Source organism: Mytilus californianus, unplaced genomic scaffold, assembly GCF_021869535.1.
Source record: "Mytilus californianus isolate M0D057914Y unplaced genomic scaffold, xbMytCali1.0.p SCAF_7, whole genome shotgun sequence".
Taxonomy (NCBI): Eukaryota; Metazoa; Mollusca; class Bivalvia; order Mytilida; family Mytilidae; genus Mytilus; species Mytilus californianus.
The window spans coordinates 62689317-62706240 of NW_026262723.1; the positions used below are offsets into that span (position 1 = coordinate 62689317).

The 16924-nt window shown below is 32.6% G+C and overlaps 1 protein-coding gene across 2 annotated transcripts; it reads left to right on the forward strand.

Moving 5' to 3' along the window:
• Nucleotides 1–2135: 2135 nt before the first annotated feature.
• Nucleotides 2136–16285, forward strand: LOC127708096 (uncharacterized). Of its 2 annotated transcripts, XM_052212923.1 has the most exons (7): nt 2136–2236; nt 2493–2568; nt 8765–8994; nt 12310–12474; nt 14143–14208; nt 15659–15717; nt 16206–16285. In XM_052212923.1, the coding sequence occupies exons 3-7, from the start codon at nt 8769–8771 to the stop codon at nt 16212–16214; spliced, it is 525 nt and encodes a 174-aa protein (XP_052068883.1). In that variant the 5' UTR covers nt 2136–2236; nt 2493–2568; nt 8765–8768; the 3' UTR covers nt 16215–16285. The 2 variants fall into 2 exon arrangements, with proteins under 2 accessions (XP_052068883.1, XP_052068884.1); XM_052212924.1 differs by lacking the exon at nt 2493–2568 and having other exon boundaries at nt 2156–2236.
• Nucleotides 16286–16924: the final 639 nt, after the last annotated feature.

The following is a 16924-nucleotide window of genomic DNA, read 5'->3' on the forward strand; positions in this document are numbered from 1 at the left end:
ATAACGAATTTCTATACTACATTCTTTTTTTATTATACCAAGTCATATCCAAAATTATGGTTTGTAATCTTATCTTTTCTTATTTCCATGTACTTAGTGCCAATAAAACACAGCTTTTGAGTCCTTGGCGCCAAATATTTGTCCCTTGTGCACTAAGAAGTTCTTTGTGGTATTTTTACGGACTTGTATTTATCCCTATTGTAAACGGTTTCAGCGAGGAAAATATTACGTTGATTGAAATCTGAGACGTCACTGTGAATACGTGTATGAAATGTACACTCCATATTTTGGCACAAATTTTGGTATGAGGTTACCATGACAAGTTTTAAAAAGGAAAACGATAATCATTTACGTTAGATATTATATACATGTATTTAGAATTCGATTACATGTATTTAGAATTTGATTACATGTATATAGAATTCGATTACACGTATTTAGAATTCGATTACATGTATTTAGAATTCGATTACATGTATATAGAATTTGATTACACGTATTTAGAATTCGATTACATATACTAAGGAATTTGATTACATGTATTTTGAAATTGATTACATGTATATAGAATTTGATAACACGTATTTAGGATTCGATTACATGTACTTAGAATTTCGATTACATGTATTTAAAATTCGAATACATGTATTCAGAATTCGATTACACGTACTTAAAATTCGATTACATGTATATAGAATTTGATTACATGTATTTAAAATTCGATTACATGTATTTAGAATTTGATTACACGTATTTAAAATTCGATTACTTGTATAAAGAATTTGATTGCATGTATTTAGAATTTTATTACATGTATTTAGAATTTGATTAACAGAAAATATTCATCAAGTAGAGTTTTGTTGAATCTTCATCCAAAGCAAAGAAACAAATCTGCAATAAGAGAGGCACAGTTAGTCCATATTCGAAACGAATGCTTGTCACAATATTTGAGGATAAGTAACTTTCACCGATTTGCCCAAATTCTCATATTTTATTTATAACATACTAAAACATATATCCAAATTACCCAAAAGTCCAAAAGAAACAATTAACAATGCATGGGCTCGTTAAAATGTTTCAGCACTTCGTGCGTATTTCAGACCAAATGCCATCTAATTATCCATCGAGATGACCTCCGGAGACTGCCGAAGATCATACAACCCGATATAAACATAACTATAAATAAAAGTAGTTGGCAAGCAAGTGCAATCGGATTTTTGTTGGTCTGTTTGATTTCATCTTATAGGTTTAAAATATTCGTAAATTATCATTTTCTGCATAAGAACGATTTTTTAGTGGACCGGATCAGTCAACGTAATGGTTATTCCTAATGTCTGACTCTCCCTTGTTTCACTTTTCAATGTTGACATACTTTTCTTTTTAATGAATACACATGCTGACTACCACATGCTGAATACATGAGCATAAATCTCAAACTAAAGTTTGCATGAATACGGATTTTAATGGGTTGAATTATTGACTTGCAAATTAATAATTATACATCAGTGTTTTTTAAAGCTTATTTTGACGAAATTGAATCAAACGGACTGCTAATGGCGAAATATTATCTATTTATTTCGCTTTTGTAAATGTTTGCTACAAAACAAATCTTAATTCATTTTTTCGTCGAATTTGCAGCTAATGCCTCTTTAACAGTTGTAAGGGCTCTCGTCAGTTTTGATGTCTTTGAAATGTGTTTTTCTATAATATTTTAATATGACAGTGTCTGCATTACAAATGGTCAATTTAAAAGTACCAGAATTTGTGCCTTAGCTTTGAGTATTTCAATATAGTGCTGAAAGATTTAGTTACAATAAAAAATAAAGAGATTCGCAGATGACTTATGACATTTTATTTCTTGTAAATTTTAGAAGGTGGACGATAATTCCGTACCTGTTGATTAATTAAGTAGGACCGGGTCAGCAAAACTCAATGTACTTTTTGGAAGAAAAAAAAACAATTGAATATAACAAAAAAGGATGTTTACATTAAATATTTCACCTTTCGAGGGTCAGATTTGCATTGGTTTCTACTTAAAGTCCTTCATGGAAAATAAATATAAGAACTGGTTTTTAATTATATAATTTCTAACGAAGCATTGATTTTTCAGCATGTTATGTAAAATCTGATCCAAGTACGAAATATGATCCCTACCTACTTTGAACATCTACAAATCAGAATATTGAACCATTTATAGCAACAGCTTGTTGATTGTTTCAAGTGGAGTCGAAAAGTGGTAAGTTTTTCTACAAGAATAGAATGATTTATTTATTGTGCTTGGTTTACGCCCAGTTGCAAATATTTCATGCATAATTAGGACGAGAACAAATTAAGAATTAAAAAACAATGTTTTGCTTTTGTAAATTTGGACCCTCTCACGGAGTTGGAATTCTCCCTTCACAGAGAATCATATTTAACGACCCTATCTTGACCACACGTACAGATATTAAAAAGAAATATATGTTATTATATATCTTTATTTTTTTTTATAGAAATAAGTGCATACAGAAGTCTTCTAAAGGAAATCTCATCATTCAGTGAATAAAGATTTTTCTTGAAACAATAAAGGTACACGTATTTCAAAAGCAGTCAAATATGGTTGTTGAAATAACATTAACATTTTGTAATATTAGCTCATTAGAACGTGCTTAAACCACAGTTAAACTTTTGCATTTAGAAGTACTAACCGTAAACCATATTAAATAAAGATAGCACTTAATAAATTTAGTGCATCCGTTCTTTTTTGGATTTACCTTTCTTATCATGTTATAGGACGCTTAAATCTAAAATTTTGAAATCCAGGAATATATGAATAAGTAGAAGTGTTAGGAGCTATATGATCAAAATAGACATAAAAAATGGCTAAATCCATCTAAGAACAACTTTGCCCGAGGGACGCTCAAACTAAATGTATTTGTTCAGTGTATGTTTACTTGTTTTTGTCTATATAGATATAAGAAGTTGTGGTATGAGTGCAATTGAGACAACTCTATGTCATTTTGATCGAGTTAAGCCATTTCAATTGATACTTTAAAGTGTGTCTTTTTATGTTGTGATATTACACTATACTGTTTCAGGTTAGTGTGAAGGTTAGCGCTTGTTAAAACGTTTAAACCCGCTGCATTTGTATGCACCTGTCCTAAGTCATGAGCCTGTTCAGTGGTTGTCGTCTTTTGATGTGGTTCATAAGTGTTTCTGGTTTCTCGTTTTTTATATAGATTAAACCGTTGGTTTTCCTATTTGAATTGTTTTACACAAGTCATTTTGGGGCCCTTTATAGCTTGCTGTTCGGTGTGAGCCAAGGCTCCGTGTTGAAGGCCGTACTTTGACCTATAATTGTTTACTTTTTACACATTGTGACTTGGATGGAGAGTTGTCTCATTGGCACTCATACCACATTTTCTTATTTCTATTGAAATCCAGGGACGCATGAATGCGTAGAAATGTTAAGAGCTATATGATCAAAATTGATTTAAAAAAATAGCCAAATCCATCTTAAAACAAATGAAGGAACCTGAGGAAGTTTGAACCTTAGTTTCTTGATAATTTCTTAATTTATCAAACGGGAATTTTGGAATAGTATGTTAGAAACCATGTCACGTAACAACACGAAGCATGCATTTGCAACTAGTATTCATGTAGATGAATACTATGCATAATTTTCTATGATAATTCAAAAGTATAAGAAGTGAGAATTTCACCAAAATAGTAGCATGCGAATGCTTACCATACGTAGCAGTTCACAACATACATGTAACATGTCAGTAATTATTAAATGTATAGTTGACTTTTCGTTATGTAGTTGCCAAAATTCTCTGATATAATACTGTAAATATATTTGTATATCCCGTAAATTCTTTTATAGAACGATTTATTGTGTACTAAATTGTATACTTTATTCATATATAATATTAGACATTTCGTGATTATGAGTGGGTAGATATTTTGAGATGAAATGACAACACAAAATATCTACCCACTCTTAGTCTTCTATTAAACACGAATTGCCTTTTTTCAAATTTTATTTCAGAATTATTGCTAACTTAAAAGTTTGAAGTACAAATCTAAATATTGTCAACTGCATTTTTATTAAAAAAGGGCATAAGCTACGAGTTAGACACACATTTTAAATACGATTCTTTTTGTTTCAAGTATCATTAAATTTTTAAAGCGGAATTTTGAAATAATACTTCGTTATAAGAAGTTAGTTTGACCAAAATTTGTCAAAATAAGCTCAAAAACATCGCTGATGTAATATTGACTTGTAAGTGAATAATTCGACCTCATGTGAACCCGTATTCATGTGAACCTTCAATTTAACCCCTTAGCCGGAGATGGGTTACGCATGTAAAAGGTGTGTTCAGCTATTAAAGAAAAAGAATGTCAACATCGAAAGTGAAATAAGGGTGAACCATTTTGTTGACTGATTCGATCAACAAAAAATCATTCTTATACAGGTAAAAAAAAAATTGTTTTAACCTATAACATGCAATCAAACAAACCTAGAAAATCCAATTGCACGAGGTCGCTATCTATCTATCTATATATATTTATGTTTATGTCGGGTTATATGACCGTCGGCAGTCTTCGGAGACTAATATACACACGAAATACTGATAAATATTATCCTGTCGATGCATTGTTAATGGTTTATTCAAGACTTCTTGTAATTTGGAAATAGGTTTTAGTATGTTATACATCAAATATGAGAATTTGAGTCAAATCGGGGAACACAAATTTGACAGCTAATGCCCCATTATAATTGTTTTTCGCGAATTTCCGAAGGTCATAATTGCTTTAAATGACTAAAAACTGCAATTCAAATAGATCATGGGGACAAAATGAGCAATTATCCAAAAATGGCCTAGGACTTTCTTAACCCATACAAAGTTTGTGCTTTTTAGCTCACCTTGCCGAAGGCAAAGAGAGCTTTTCTCATCACCTGGCGTCCGTCGTCCGTCGTCCGTCGTCCGTCGTTGTCCGTTAACTTTTACAAAAATCTTCTCCTCTGAAACTACTGTGCCAAATTTAACCAAACTTGCCCATAATCATTATTAGGGTATCTAGTTTGAAAAATGTGTCCAATGACCCTGGTTGTCATCCAAGATGGCCGACATTGATAAAAATAGAACATAGGGGTAAAATGCAAGTTTTTCGTATTATTTCGAAAACGGCTATAAAATCTGACAGGGACAAACATGTTTAGAATGTTGAGCTCTACCTATTGTCTATTTCAGTCAAAACTGTCAGATGACTTCTTATAGGAGTTATTGCCCTTAAATGACAAATTTTACCATTTTAAAAAAAAGTTTGCCTATTATCTCGAAAATAATAATAGATAGATAGAAGCTAAAATGACCAGCAAGCAGCAAGACCAGATCTACAAATAATTCAAACATGACCACAATCGTCATACGACTCCTTATTAGAGTTATTGGTCTTTAATGACGATTTTTACCAATTTGTTGCGTTATTGCCTAATAACTTTAAAACTTTAATAGATAGAGAGAATCTTATTAGAGCAAAAATGGTTAGCACGACAGGATCTACAAATGAGTCAACTTAGCCGAAATCTTCAGTGTGACTCCTTATCAGAGTTATTGTCCTTTAATGATGATTATTACCAGTGCCTAATATCTTTCAAACTATAAAAGATAGAGAGAAACTTGAAAACACAAAAATGATCAGCAAGACCAGATCTACAAACAAGTCAACATAACCGAAATCGTTAGTCCTTATTGGAGTTATTGCCGTTTAATGACGATTTCCCCCATTTTTCCCATTTTTACCTATTATCTTGAAAACTGTAATAGATAAAAAGAAATTTTATAAAGGAAAAACCATCAGTAGGATAAGATATACAAACATGTCAACATAACTGAAATTGGCAGTTAACTCTTAATAGAGTTATTCCCCTTTTATGTTGATTTTTACTCAAAGGTGGCCATTGTTGAAGATGCAGGTGAGCGACACCGGGTCTTTAGAGCCTCTGTTAGATTCAACTACATATTTTCTTTAAAAAATATTTATTTGAAACCCCCCAAATAAAATACGGATTTTGAGCGCATACAGATTTTCAAAGCCTCCACGATACTAACATTCGATACCAGGCGGTGTAAACTGAACATTTTCACTGAACTAGTATACAATTTTGTTTAGGGGCCAGCTGAAGCCCGCCTCCGGGTGCGGGATTTTCTCGCTGGGTTGAAGACCCATTGGTGGCCTTGGGCTGTTTTCTGATCTTTGGTCGGGTTGTTGTCTCTTTGACACATTCCCCGTTTCCATTATCAATTTTGTTGTGTATTTGAATAATATAACGTTTCACCGTACAATCAGAACCAAAAGAAAAATAACAGCATGAATGTCATACGTGTTAAAGTAGTGAACACTTGTCGGAATACACATTAGTGAGATTTAGACAAAAGGGTAAGATGTGATTAATTGGAAGCTAATACTTCCTTTTTCTGCGAAACCGCATATTTCGACTGATTTCGACCGCCATAGGTACCTTATTTATACTTAAATGCTTACCACTTAGGTATAAGAGAGGCGAAAGGAGAATCTTAACATGCAAACCCTGATGATTTAAACACGATCTGTTACCTGCATCAAATTTCCTAAAAGTTAGTAATACCACGTCCATGACGCCAATTCAATTGTATAATAATCACCGTGTAACATCGGTACAGCGGATATAGGTACTAACAAAGCGGGGGGTGATCGATTTTTATCTATATATAAGCTATATACCGTACATTCACTTAACTATGCACAGTACAGAAGGATTTATGTGGTCAGCTATACACCGTACACAACGTTTCTTTTCGGAATAAAATATCGGAAAAAACATATGTATGAACGATTTCAATGCTAATTATTGAAACAGCTATACTTATTACGCACACACAGTGCCCTTCTATCAGAAAAAGAGTTGCAATGAATATAGAATCATATCGGATGAGACGAACGCCAACTTCTTTGACAAGTATTTGCACATATTTTTAGTAAGCGTTCTTGTTTTGGGAAAATAATGAGACTTCTCTTACCATCAATCTAGTACGACCAAATCATTTCTTAAAACAACAATAATGTTTAGATTGAAGTACACATTGATATTATGTAAACAAAACAAAGATTTTCTTACCGTTATCCATTGGCCAGAATAAGTGGCATGAACATTTCATGGGAAATAAAGAGCTTTTAGTGCTAACAATCATAGACTGTACACAATTGGAAATGAATATTCTTAATATCAACCAAGAAAGTGCAATAGAAATAGAAAAGATAAGCAGAAAACTATTTTATAATCTCCACAAGAACATTACTCCATCAACGATTAGTTGTAACAGGACAGAATGTGGCAAAGGACCCTGGGTGCAAGTAATCAAACATCATATAAGGGGGTTAAATTGGCCTAGAAAACAAAATACTTTAACATTTAAGACAAATAATTCAGACAATCGTTTAAAAAAAAATTCTGAGTCCAAGTCTAGTAGTGTTAACTTTGACCATAAAATAGATATTCATCAACACTTAAATATAATCCAACTTAAGGATTTAAATCTAAGACAAATAACTTATTTTAGAAGTTTTAACTATTCACTTTATTTTTATCAATGTTAAATAAAATTGTTAATGTACGTATTAATCATGATTGTTTTCCCTCAATGATACAAAATCAAAAACAAATAAGATATTTTAGATTTTATAAGTTTTATTTACTCCTCAACCTTTTAGCATATTTGAATGGATAAACAAAGTATATTTTATAAGTATTAAACTTCAATCCCATAAGGAATAAGAAGATCAAACTGAAAATCTGTGTATATTTTAAATAGGCACTATGTAAATGATTCACTCGCACTAATAGGTGTAAATAGATTATGGCGTGTTGTTTTATTTTTACATTTAGGTGTATATCCTTTCTATTTTTAAGACATTTCAAACATTAAAATACTTATGCCAGATTGTATATAGACCCTTTTATTATCTTATTATTTTACCTTTTAATTATACCAGTAAAAGTAAGGGCTTTTAATACCGTGTAGGAATCTACTTAGAGAAGAAGAAGTCAGGTCAAAATCGATCACGCCCGCTTGGTTAGTACATATATCCGCTGTACCGATGATACACGGTGATAATCAACTATCGAAATTTGACCCACATTCACAATAAATATTATCATTCGTCTAAAAAAAAAAAATGTTTTATCAATTTGCATGTTTGTCCCCACACGTAACTCTTCCACCGTGCATCATCGGTACAGTATTTGAAACAGATGTGGCTTTTAAATAAAAAAAAAGGTTTTCATTTGTAGACAAAATGTCAAATCAATTATTCGAAGTTGTTAAAATTGGATACTTTGCTAAATGATAAAATATAATGCTAAATAAATGCTAAATATTTTTCTGTAGGATATATATGTCATAAAAATAGTTTTAAAGCTGTTACGATAGTGACATAATAACACAATTGACTGACATTTTTGTTTTCAAAATTTCTCATTTAATTCATGAACAGTTGCCATAATGAACAAAAAAAATCTTCTAAGAAAACATATTTTTTTCTGAATTACGAACCTCAAATATGCAAAAAAAATTTAAAAAGATAACCCGCATGACATATATCTGTATCCGTTTTACGTATGTAATTTAATGACATTTACATTCATCCACATCATAATTACGTTGTATTAGCTCATCTTAAATTGATCCTTAATTTTCTACTTTATATTTGTATAATAATTTGAATATTGTTTTGGCAGAAATATGAATACTATTCCTATTCTACTGACCATGATAATTATCGCCGAGTGTCAGATGGCATTTACTAATGAAGTACAAAACAATCGGCGAATATCTGACTTGCAAGTCACAGAAAACCAAGAAATACAAGACATTGATGCCATAAAAAGGAGATCTATAATATCAGAGGAGACGTATGGCACGGAGGTTACAAGACGAATAGTGGACAGGGCTGAAGATGATGAAAAGGGTGAGTGAGAAAAAGTATACACTACTGACGTCATTAGTTTATGAATACTCAATGATTACCGAGACTATCGTGAAATATATTTGGAATGACACTGTATGTATACACAAGAAGCTTTGAAATGATATTAGATCTAGTTACTTTGTTTCATTGCACGTTTACAGGAACCACCTACTAATTAACAATACAAGTATTTTATGTCTTATTTACTTGAAAGAATGTGATTAAATATTAAAATTTTAAATATTCACTGAATAACATGTATTGATGAGAATGGCACGTTGCAACCTTATATTAAAATTTTATATAAATATTCACTGAATAACATGTATTGATGAGAATGGCACGTTACAACCTGTAATACATTATTCATATATTGAACGGGGGAAATGTACATATTTAATCTGAATATAGCTATGGTACTTGACGCTGGACACCACTCAACATTTTTTCAACGTGCTTTCTTGTCTTCTATAAATCAGTGAAATTATATAAATTTAATATAGTTAAACAAATATATACAATACTTCTTATTTTGTGTGTGGGGGTAGAAGGGCAATTGACTGCTTGCCACTTCCTGGGTTGGGGAGGAGGTCACATGACTACTTTCTACTTTATTTTTGCATGAGGGGGAAAAATTGACTACTTGCTCCCTCGTGTGTAAGTGAAGTAGGGCAATTGACTACTTAATATACAGTCCGCCAAAAGTTAAGCACCACCTAAATATAACTGTCAATATTTTTTTTAACTATTGCGAAAAAAATATTTATGTTTGGTGTTATGAATTGCCTATAGCATACACTAAGAAAATTCATTACGACCAAAAAAATTAAATTATATCGGAATATACCCGCCAAGCAACCTTTTATCAAAGGTCATCTGCACTTTTACAAATACACTGTTTCGATGCCTTTAAATCATCTTCCTACTGTCCCGCGTACAGGTGAAATTTGACCTTCACCAAGTCACTGTGAAATATGGCAAGCGGTAAGTTATCTGTGACTGAACGTTGACAAGCAATTGACATGTCAAATGCCGGTAGGAGCACTAGGAGCATTGGTAACCATTTCAATGTTAATCGCACCGTCATTATCAGATTTGTACAACGTCATATTGACACAGGAACTGTAAATGATAGACCAAGGTCCGGAAGACCCCGTTTAACTACCTATCGTGATGACAGACTACTTATTGGTCATGCTAAAGCCAACCCATTTACTCCTACCCCATAGCTTAGACACCACTGGCCTCCAGGTGGTCGTGTTAGTGTTCGAACATTGGTCCGTCGACTTCATAGAGGCTACCTAAGAGCACGTCGTGTTGTCAAAAGACGTGCCCTAACAGCCAGGCACCGTATAATCAGGTTTCAAAGGGCTAATGACCATCGAAGATGGAACATGAGAACCTGGCAAAATATTCATTGGTCAGATGAGAGTTGGTTTCTGTTACGACCAATAGACGGCAGAAAATGAGTTTGGCGTGGAAATAAAACTGCCTATCACCAAAACAACAATTGCTCAACGACAGCAATCGTTGATGGTGGTGTTACAGTAAGGGGTTTCTTCTCATACTGTTGTAAGCTGGGTATGCATATTTTGCAGGGTAACATGAACAGACAGACATACAGGGATTTGGTGCTTAGAAACATTGTAGTCCCTCATTTTGAGAATCCCCAACTTGCGTCAAGACACTCATACATGGACGACAACGCTAGACCACACAGGGCAAGGATTGTAATTCCGATTACAAAGATCAAGAAGCCATTGACACTATCTTTTGGCCTTCCATGTCTCCAGACCTGATCTCTATCGAACATGTCTGGGATGCCATTGGCAGAAATCTCAATCGCAGAGATCCACCTTTGCAAAATCTTGGCGATTTAAGAGGAGCAATTGTTGACGAATGGAATAAATTTCCTCAACTAAAGTTCAGAAGGCTTGTACAGAGTATGAGACGCCGTGTTATGGAACTGTACCGGAAGAGAGGTGGTTACACATCCTATTGACTTAAATATTGACATTAAATTTGCCGAACATACCAAAGATTATTTGTAGAGACTTTTAATGATTTTGGGTGATTAATTGTTGTAAAAAAATAAATTCAAAGTAAAACTTAAATTCCGTTTTTGATATGTGTAATTTTCACTATTTCCAAGAACGCAAAATTCAAATGCATAGAACCTGCATCAGTGACAAAACTTAAGTTTATGGTTTGTTTATGGCATATGTTAGCAAAATTGCTGCATGAATATTTTGTCTTTTTCAAGGATTAACTGGTTTTTTTAAATGAAAAAAAAAAATCGATGCAACAAACATAGGTGGTGCTTAACTTTTGGCGGACTGTATACTTCGTTTGTCGGGAAAGGAGGGCAATGGACTACTTGCTACTTTGTTTGTCGGGGAAGGGGGCAATTGACTACTTCCTCCTTCGTGCTTGAGTGAAGATGGGCAATGGACGACTTCCTTCTTTGTGTGTGAGAAAAAGAGGACAACTGAAATGGATTCACTGCATGCCAAATGTCTTAACGGTACTGAATTTACAACAAGAAAATATCTAAAAAATAACACTTAACGTTTTTCGGTTCAGACTCTCAAGATGATGTTATGATCAAAATGACCATTTCGGACAATTGACTACATGCTCCTTCGTGTGTGAGTGAAGACGGGTGATTGACTTTTTCCTTTGTGTGTTGGGGAAGGGGGCAATTGATGACTTGGTCCTTCGTGTGTGAGAGAAAAAGGACAATTGACTATTTGCTCCTTCGTTTGTGGGGGAAGTAGGGCAATTGACAACTTGCTGCTTTGTGTGTGTGGGAAGGAAGGCAATTGACTACTTGGTCCCTCGTGTGTGAGTGAAAGATGACCATTGACTACTTGCTACTTTGTACGATTGGGGAAGCGGGCAATTGACCACTAGCTCCTTTTTGTGTGGTTGGAAAGAGCGCAACTGACTACATTCTCCTCGTGTGTGGCGGAAGGAGAGCAATTTTTTACTTGCTCCTTCGTATTCGGAGATGGAGGGCAATAAATTACCTGCTCCATCCTTTTTCCTGCCTTGACTCGTACATTATATTCTTATTTGACACCTTGATGAACCGAGCAAAACACTCGAGTGCTTAAGGTTTTCGTTGACTCTGTAAAGAAAACCCAACTCGTACATTTCTTTCTTATGATGTTATATCACAAAAAACTAAGAATATCTTATAAGTCGTTGGTCAATATCTATTTAAAATATGGCAATTATCATTAATAATGCCATAATAAATTGTATTCCGTACTTCATTGAATATAAATTTGATAAATATATTTTTTCGCACAGCCGGACCAAGAATAGAAAGACTAGTAAAAAGGGTTACAGTGAAAGAATTGGAACACAAATTAAATGTTGCACGAAAGGAAAACAGAGCTCAAATCAAGGCATGCGGAGAAAAACATAATTTTAAGCCGTTTGAACAATGCAAAAATTGTTATCAGAATTGTAGAGGTATGTTATACTCCAATGTCATTTGAAAGGTGTTTAGTATATGTAAGAGAATGATAATCCCTTTCTTCATGATTAAGTACGAGCGTTAGCGAGTACTTATCATGAAGTAAGGGATTATCATTCTCTTACAAACTTAGAATATTGTAAAGTGGTAAAGGTTCTCAAATGATCTCTTAATTGGTTGTATTTAAGAATTAGTTTCATTGTCAGTGCAATATTTTTAATTAATGCATGACTTCCTTTTTAGGCATTTCATTTATGGATAAGTTTTAGTGATGTAAGGACTTTCTTATCATTTGGGAAATATTTTAAAAAATATGCGGTATAGATATTAGGTGACACAACAGAACACAACAGAACAAAGAAAATGTAGGAATTGTATATGTTTCCTGATTGTGCGTATGAATGTATATCATGTAATATTTTAGTGAGGAATTATCCTTTTTTTTAATTTACAGTTTAAATCAAATGATACATTTGAGTTACAACTAAATTTTATTTAACAGCCAATATTTTGGTCTGGCTTTTTACATCAAATTCCATTTCATTATGTCAGGGAAATTTTCAAATAAAATGCCTTTAAAAGTTTTTAATATGTTCAAAACTTAAATTAAATTCCTGTTTTTTTTTGTTTTTGTTTTTATTTTATCGGAATATTGGAAATAACTATTCTTCCAAACCGCTGATCCAGTGATCAAAGTTTTTGAAAGCTAAATATTAATTTTTTTTTTATTTTCAAAGCTTATTTTTTCTTTTTATGCAAATGCTTTGCAAATGTTTAATTACTTAGTAATTTGAAGAATATCTTCATAATAACATTCACGGTACCAATTTTACTGCACAGTAAACTTCAACTTCTTTTGAGTTTTTTCTTTGTTTCACAATTCAACTTTTAGTCAGTTTCAATCACTGTGTGATAAATCCTTTCAATCTGATAAATGTGCTTCGGGGCAGTTGTAACTCATTTATAGAAACTCTTTGTTTTGAACTGTAAATAGACCCAAATAATAGGATAATCACTTACTAAGAACATGATTTGCATTCATTCTTCACAACTAAGAGGCATCAGATCCTACAATTTCATTGGTCGAGAGCACTTTGCTATATTCTAAATTTTGAAATTAATGTTTGTCAGATGTTGACACAAACTAATTATTTCAAAAACAAAAATGTGAAATATGTTTTCTTCATTAAAAACACTCGGGGTTAAAACCTTCAAAACGTGAAATTGCTATGAACAGCAACATTGATTACAGCAAATGAGATTTTATGAACATTTTTGCCATTAATCATTGTCAGTATAAATGCTATAATATAACGTGTCGTCAATAGACTTATCTACAAATACAATACTGTTACATCAATCCTAATGCAACTGACAATAAATACCGCCAACTCATACATTTTAATTTCAGTCACACGTGCACACAATTTCAGACCACCAATCATGAAATAAAGGCCCCGAAATTAGGAGCTTTATCCATTTTAAATGATTTTAACAAACAATGTTGCGTTTGAAAAATCATTGCCAGTACTTATTAAGCTGAGTATAACTTATACGAAGAATTGTACATATATATTTTTGTATCCTACAGAACAAATTCGAGAGGAAATTTTCCTTTTTGTTAAAATATATTTTTTTTAAAATTAATTTACTTTAACTTTCAGGTCCTAGACACTGTATGCGGTGCAGATTAGTGTGCTTACGGGACAAGAACGAATTGAACTCAAAAGGTGCGATTTTTGATTTTCTACACTCTACACTACTATTCCCAATGCTCAATTGAAAGATCGACTTCATCTTTCAATCAAACAGAGCTTTTTCTAAAAAATCTATTAAATTTTTTTAATCCATGTTTTACAAAAAGTTAATATATACATATTCTCAACACACAGTCGTTATTCCAGTGGGTACTAATTGTGCACTTCTATCGGGCTACTTGTTTTTGTACTCGAATGAAGCAGAATTCAGACAAAACCTTCTGACAGACAATACGAAAAAACATCTTGCAAAGTTCTTAATTTCACTTTCAGATATATTGATGATGTCTCGAACTAGAATTCTTTTCAAACGTCATTTCAGCTTTCCCATTGTCAACTTCCCAGGCTTCAGCTTACCCTCTGTCTCAACTTATGGCGTTTACATATCTCAGTTCATACGTTATGCATCTGCTGATTCACATCATACGCACATTATTAAGAGGAACGCACAATATTAACAGAATTGTGCTCCTGACACAAAAAATACTCCAACAGGGTCATGAGAAAGAGCGCCGACTGAAATCGATATTATATAAGTCACTAGCGACATGTTTTCGCAGTCTTTGATCTTAAGATCGGAGAATAGTTAGCTGATCTGTAAATTTACCGGATGTGTTTTATTCGCTATTGTGATATTTTTTCTACTGAATGTGGATTCGCATGTACGATGATTTATTTATAACAAAGATGCTTACTCTAGCCACATGGTCACGCTCATTGAGTATCGTACGATTACCTCAAATTTTGTTTCTTGTTTATATTTATGAGATTTATGAGATTAGAACATCGGCAAACTATTGTTGCCTTTAATTAAGAACCCAATAACAAAGTCGAAGAAATATTGAATTTCCTTAGTGTATGTTTTGATTGAAGAACTATACTTAGTATTATACAAGCCTTGCCTTGTTACAGTCTTTAGAGAAGAAATACAAGTCAAAACCTTGAACTACTAGTATGTTCAATCGTACGTAAAAAATGCATATGCCTGTTCTAATAAGAAAATTCTTGATATTTTTTGTACGAAATATACATCAAGACAGACTTACCAGATTTTCTACAAGAAGAAAGACAACTTACATTCATCTACGTGAAAGTATATTCCAATCCTCTTCTTAAAAAGTATAATCGTACATTATAACGTTTTTTCCCCTGTTATACGATAACCTTAATATAAAAATAGGGTAATTTTTAATCGTTCCGTTTTATATGAGGCGTAAAAGCATAATGTTTCTAGTTCACCAACACTGTCCTTTTGATCTTACATTGTTATTTCTCAAAACATGTACAAAATTATCCCGAAATGCTTTCTCTTGCACATAAAAATGACACTGTCTATGTTGACAGCAATTCTTTTGCTTTGAATATATTGAGGAAAATCAATAAAACAGGTACTTATTGTAAAGTTTGTTTTAATTTGTTACAGGCTGCGATATAGACAAAAGTAAAATAAACGCATTACGACAAAGGATAAATGTTTTAACAGTAAGTATGAACAGTAATTGGAAGAAGTAGAGTCATGAACATAGAAAGCTGCAGCATGATATATATCTTTTTTTATATAATTTTCCTTACCCTTGCTTTGACCGATATCGTTTTATTTTAATTAGCATTGTACATCTTCAAGTATTTATATTTGTTTACAGTTAGTTTAGAATTTCTGCTTTTTGTTGCACGTTTAAAAAAAGGTATATTGTATTTAAGAGACAGGAGGGTTACTTTTTTTTATAATTTTCCTTACCCTTGCTTTGACCGATATCGTTTTATTTTAATTAGCATTGTACATCTTCAAGTATTTATATTTGTTAACAGTTAGTTTAGAATTTCTGCTTTTTGTTGCACGTTTAAAAAAAGGTATATTGTATTTAAGAGACAGGAGGGTTACTTCCGGTTGAATAAAAAAAATTATTGTGCCATACTGAAAATTTTCAAAAAGAGCATGAACAAATTTAATCAATTTCTTTTTATTCTAGGGAAAATGAGATGTCAATAAGTGAAAAGAGCTACTGTAGAGATTTTAGAAAATGAAATGAATAAAATTCTATGCAATGAACATCATCTTATATATTTTGTGAAAATAATAACACGTAAAACATGTTTCAAGGTGTAGGAATCTTCAATTAAAATCTGAAAGTCTTGAAATTCAGATCTTGTTGTTGGTTGCTGCCTACCATTTTGGTTTGTGGTTTGTTGTTTTTAGCATGAATCATGCCGTTGGTTTTCTCGTTTGAATAGTTTCACATTTTGGTATTGGTAGGGTCTTTTACATCTTACTCTACGGTATGGGCTGTGATCGTTGTAGAAGGCCGTACAGTACCATATAATTGTTTACATATTCGTCATATGTATTTTGGTTGATAGTTGTCTCATTGGAAATAATACGACATCTCCTTGTTCTTATATTTAAGATGAGAAGTTCACTTTTCTAAAAAATAGATATACCTTTCAAGTTGTGAACTTTTATTTTCAAGCATGTGCATATATTATCACAGAAATATTATAATTGTCATAGCAAAACTCCCATCCTCTTTAACCTCGTTTATAATATCATCGAATTCGGCGAGTTATTACGGGATTTTTGCTTGCCAAGAGCTGCATGACGGGTGTCACAAGTGGAAAAGAAACTGCTTATCCCTCTTGATCACATGAGTTCATCGCCATCACCTTTCGTTTTGCTCAATCTTTACTTATG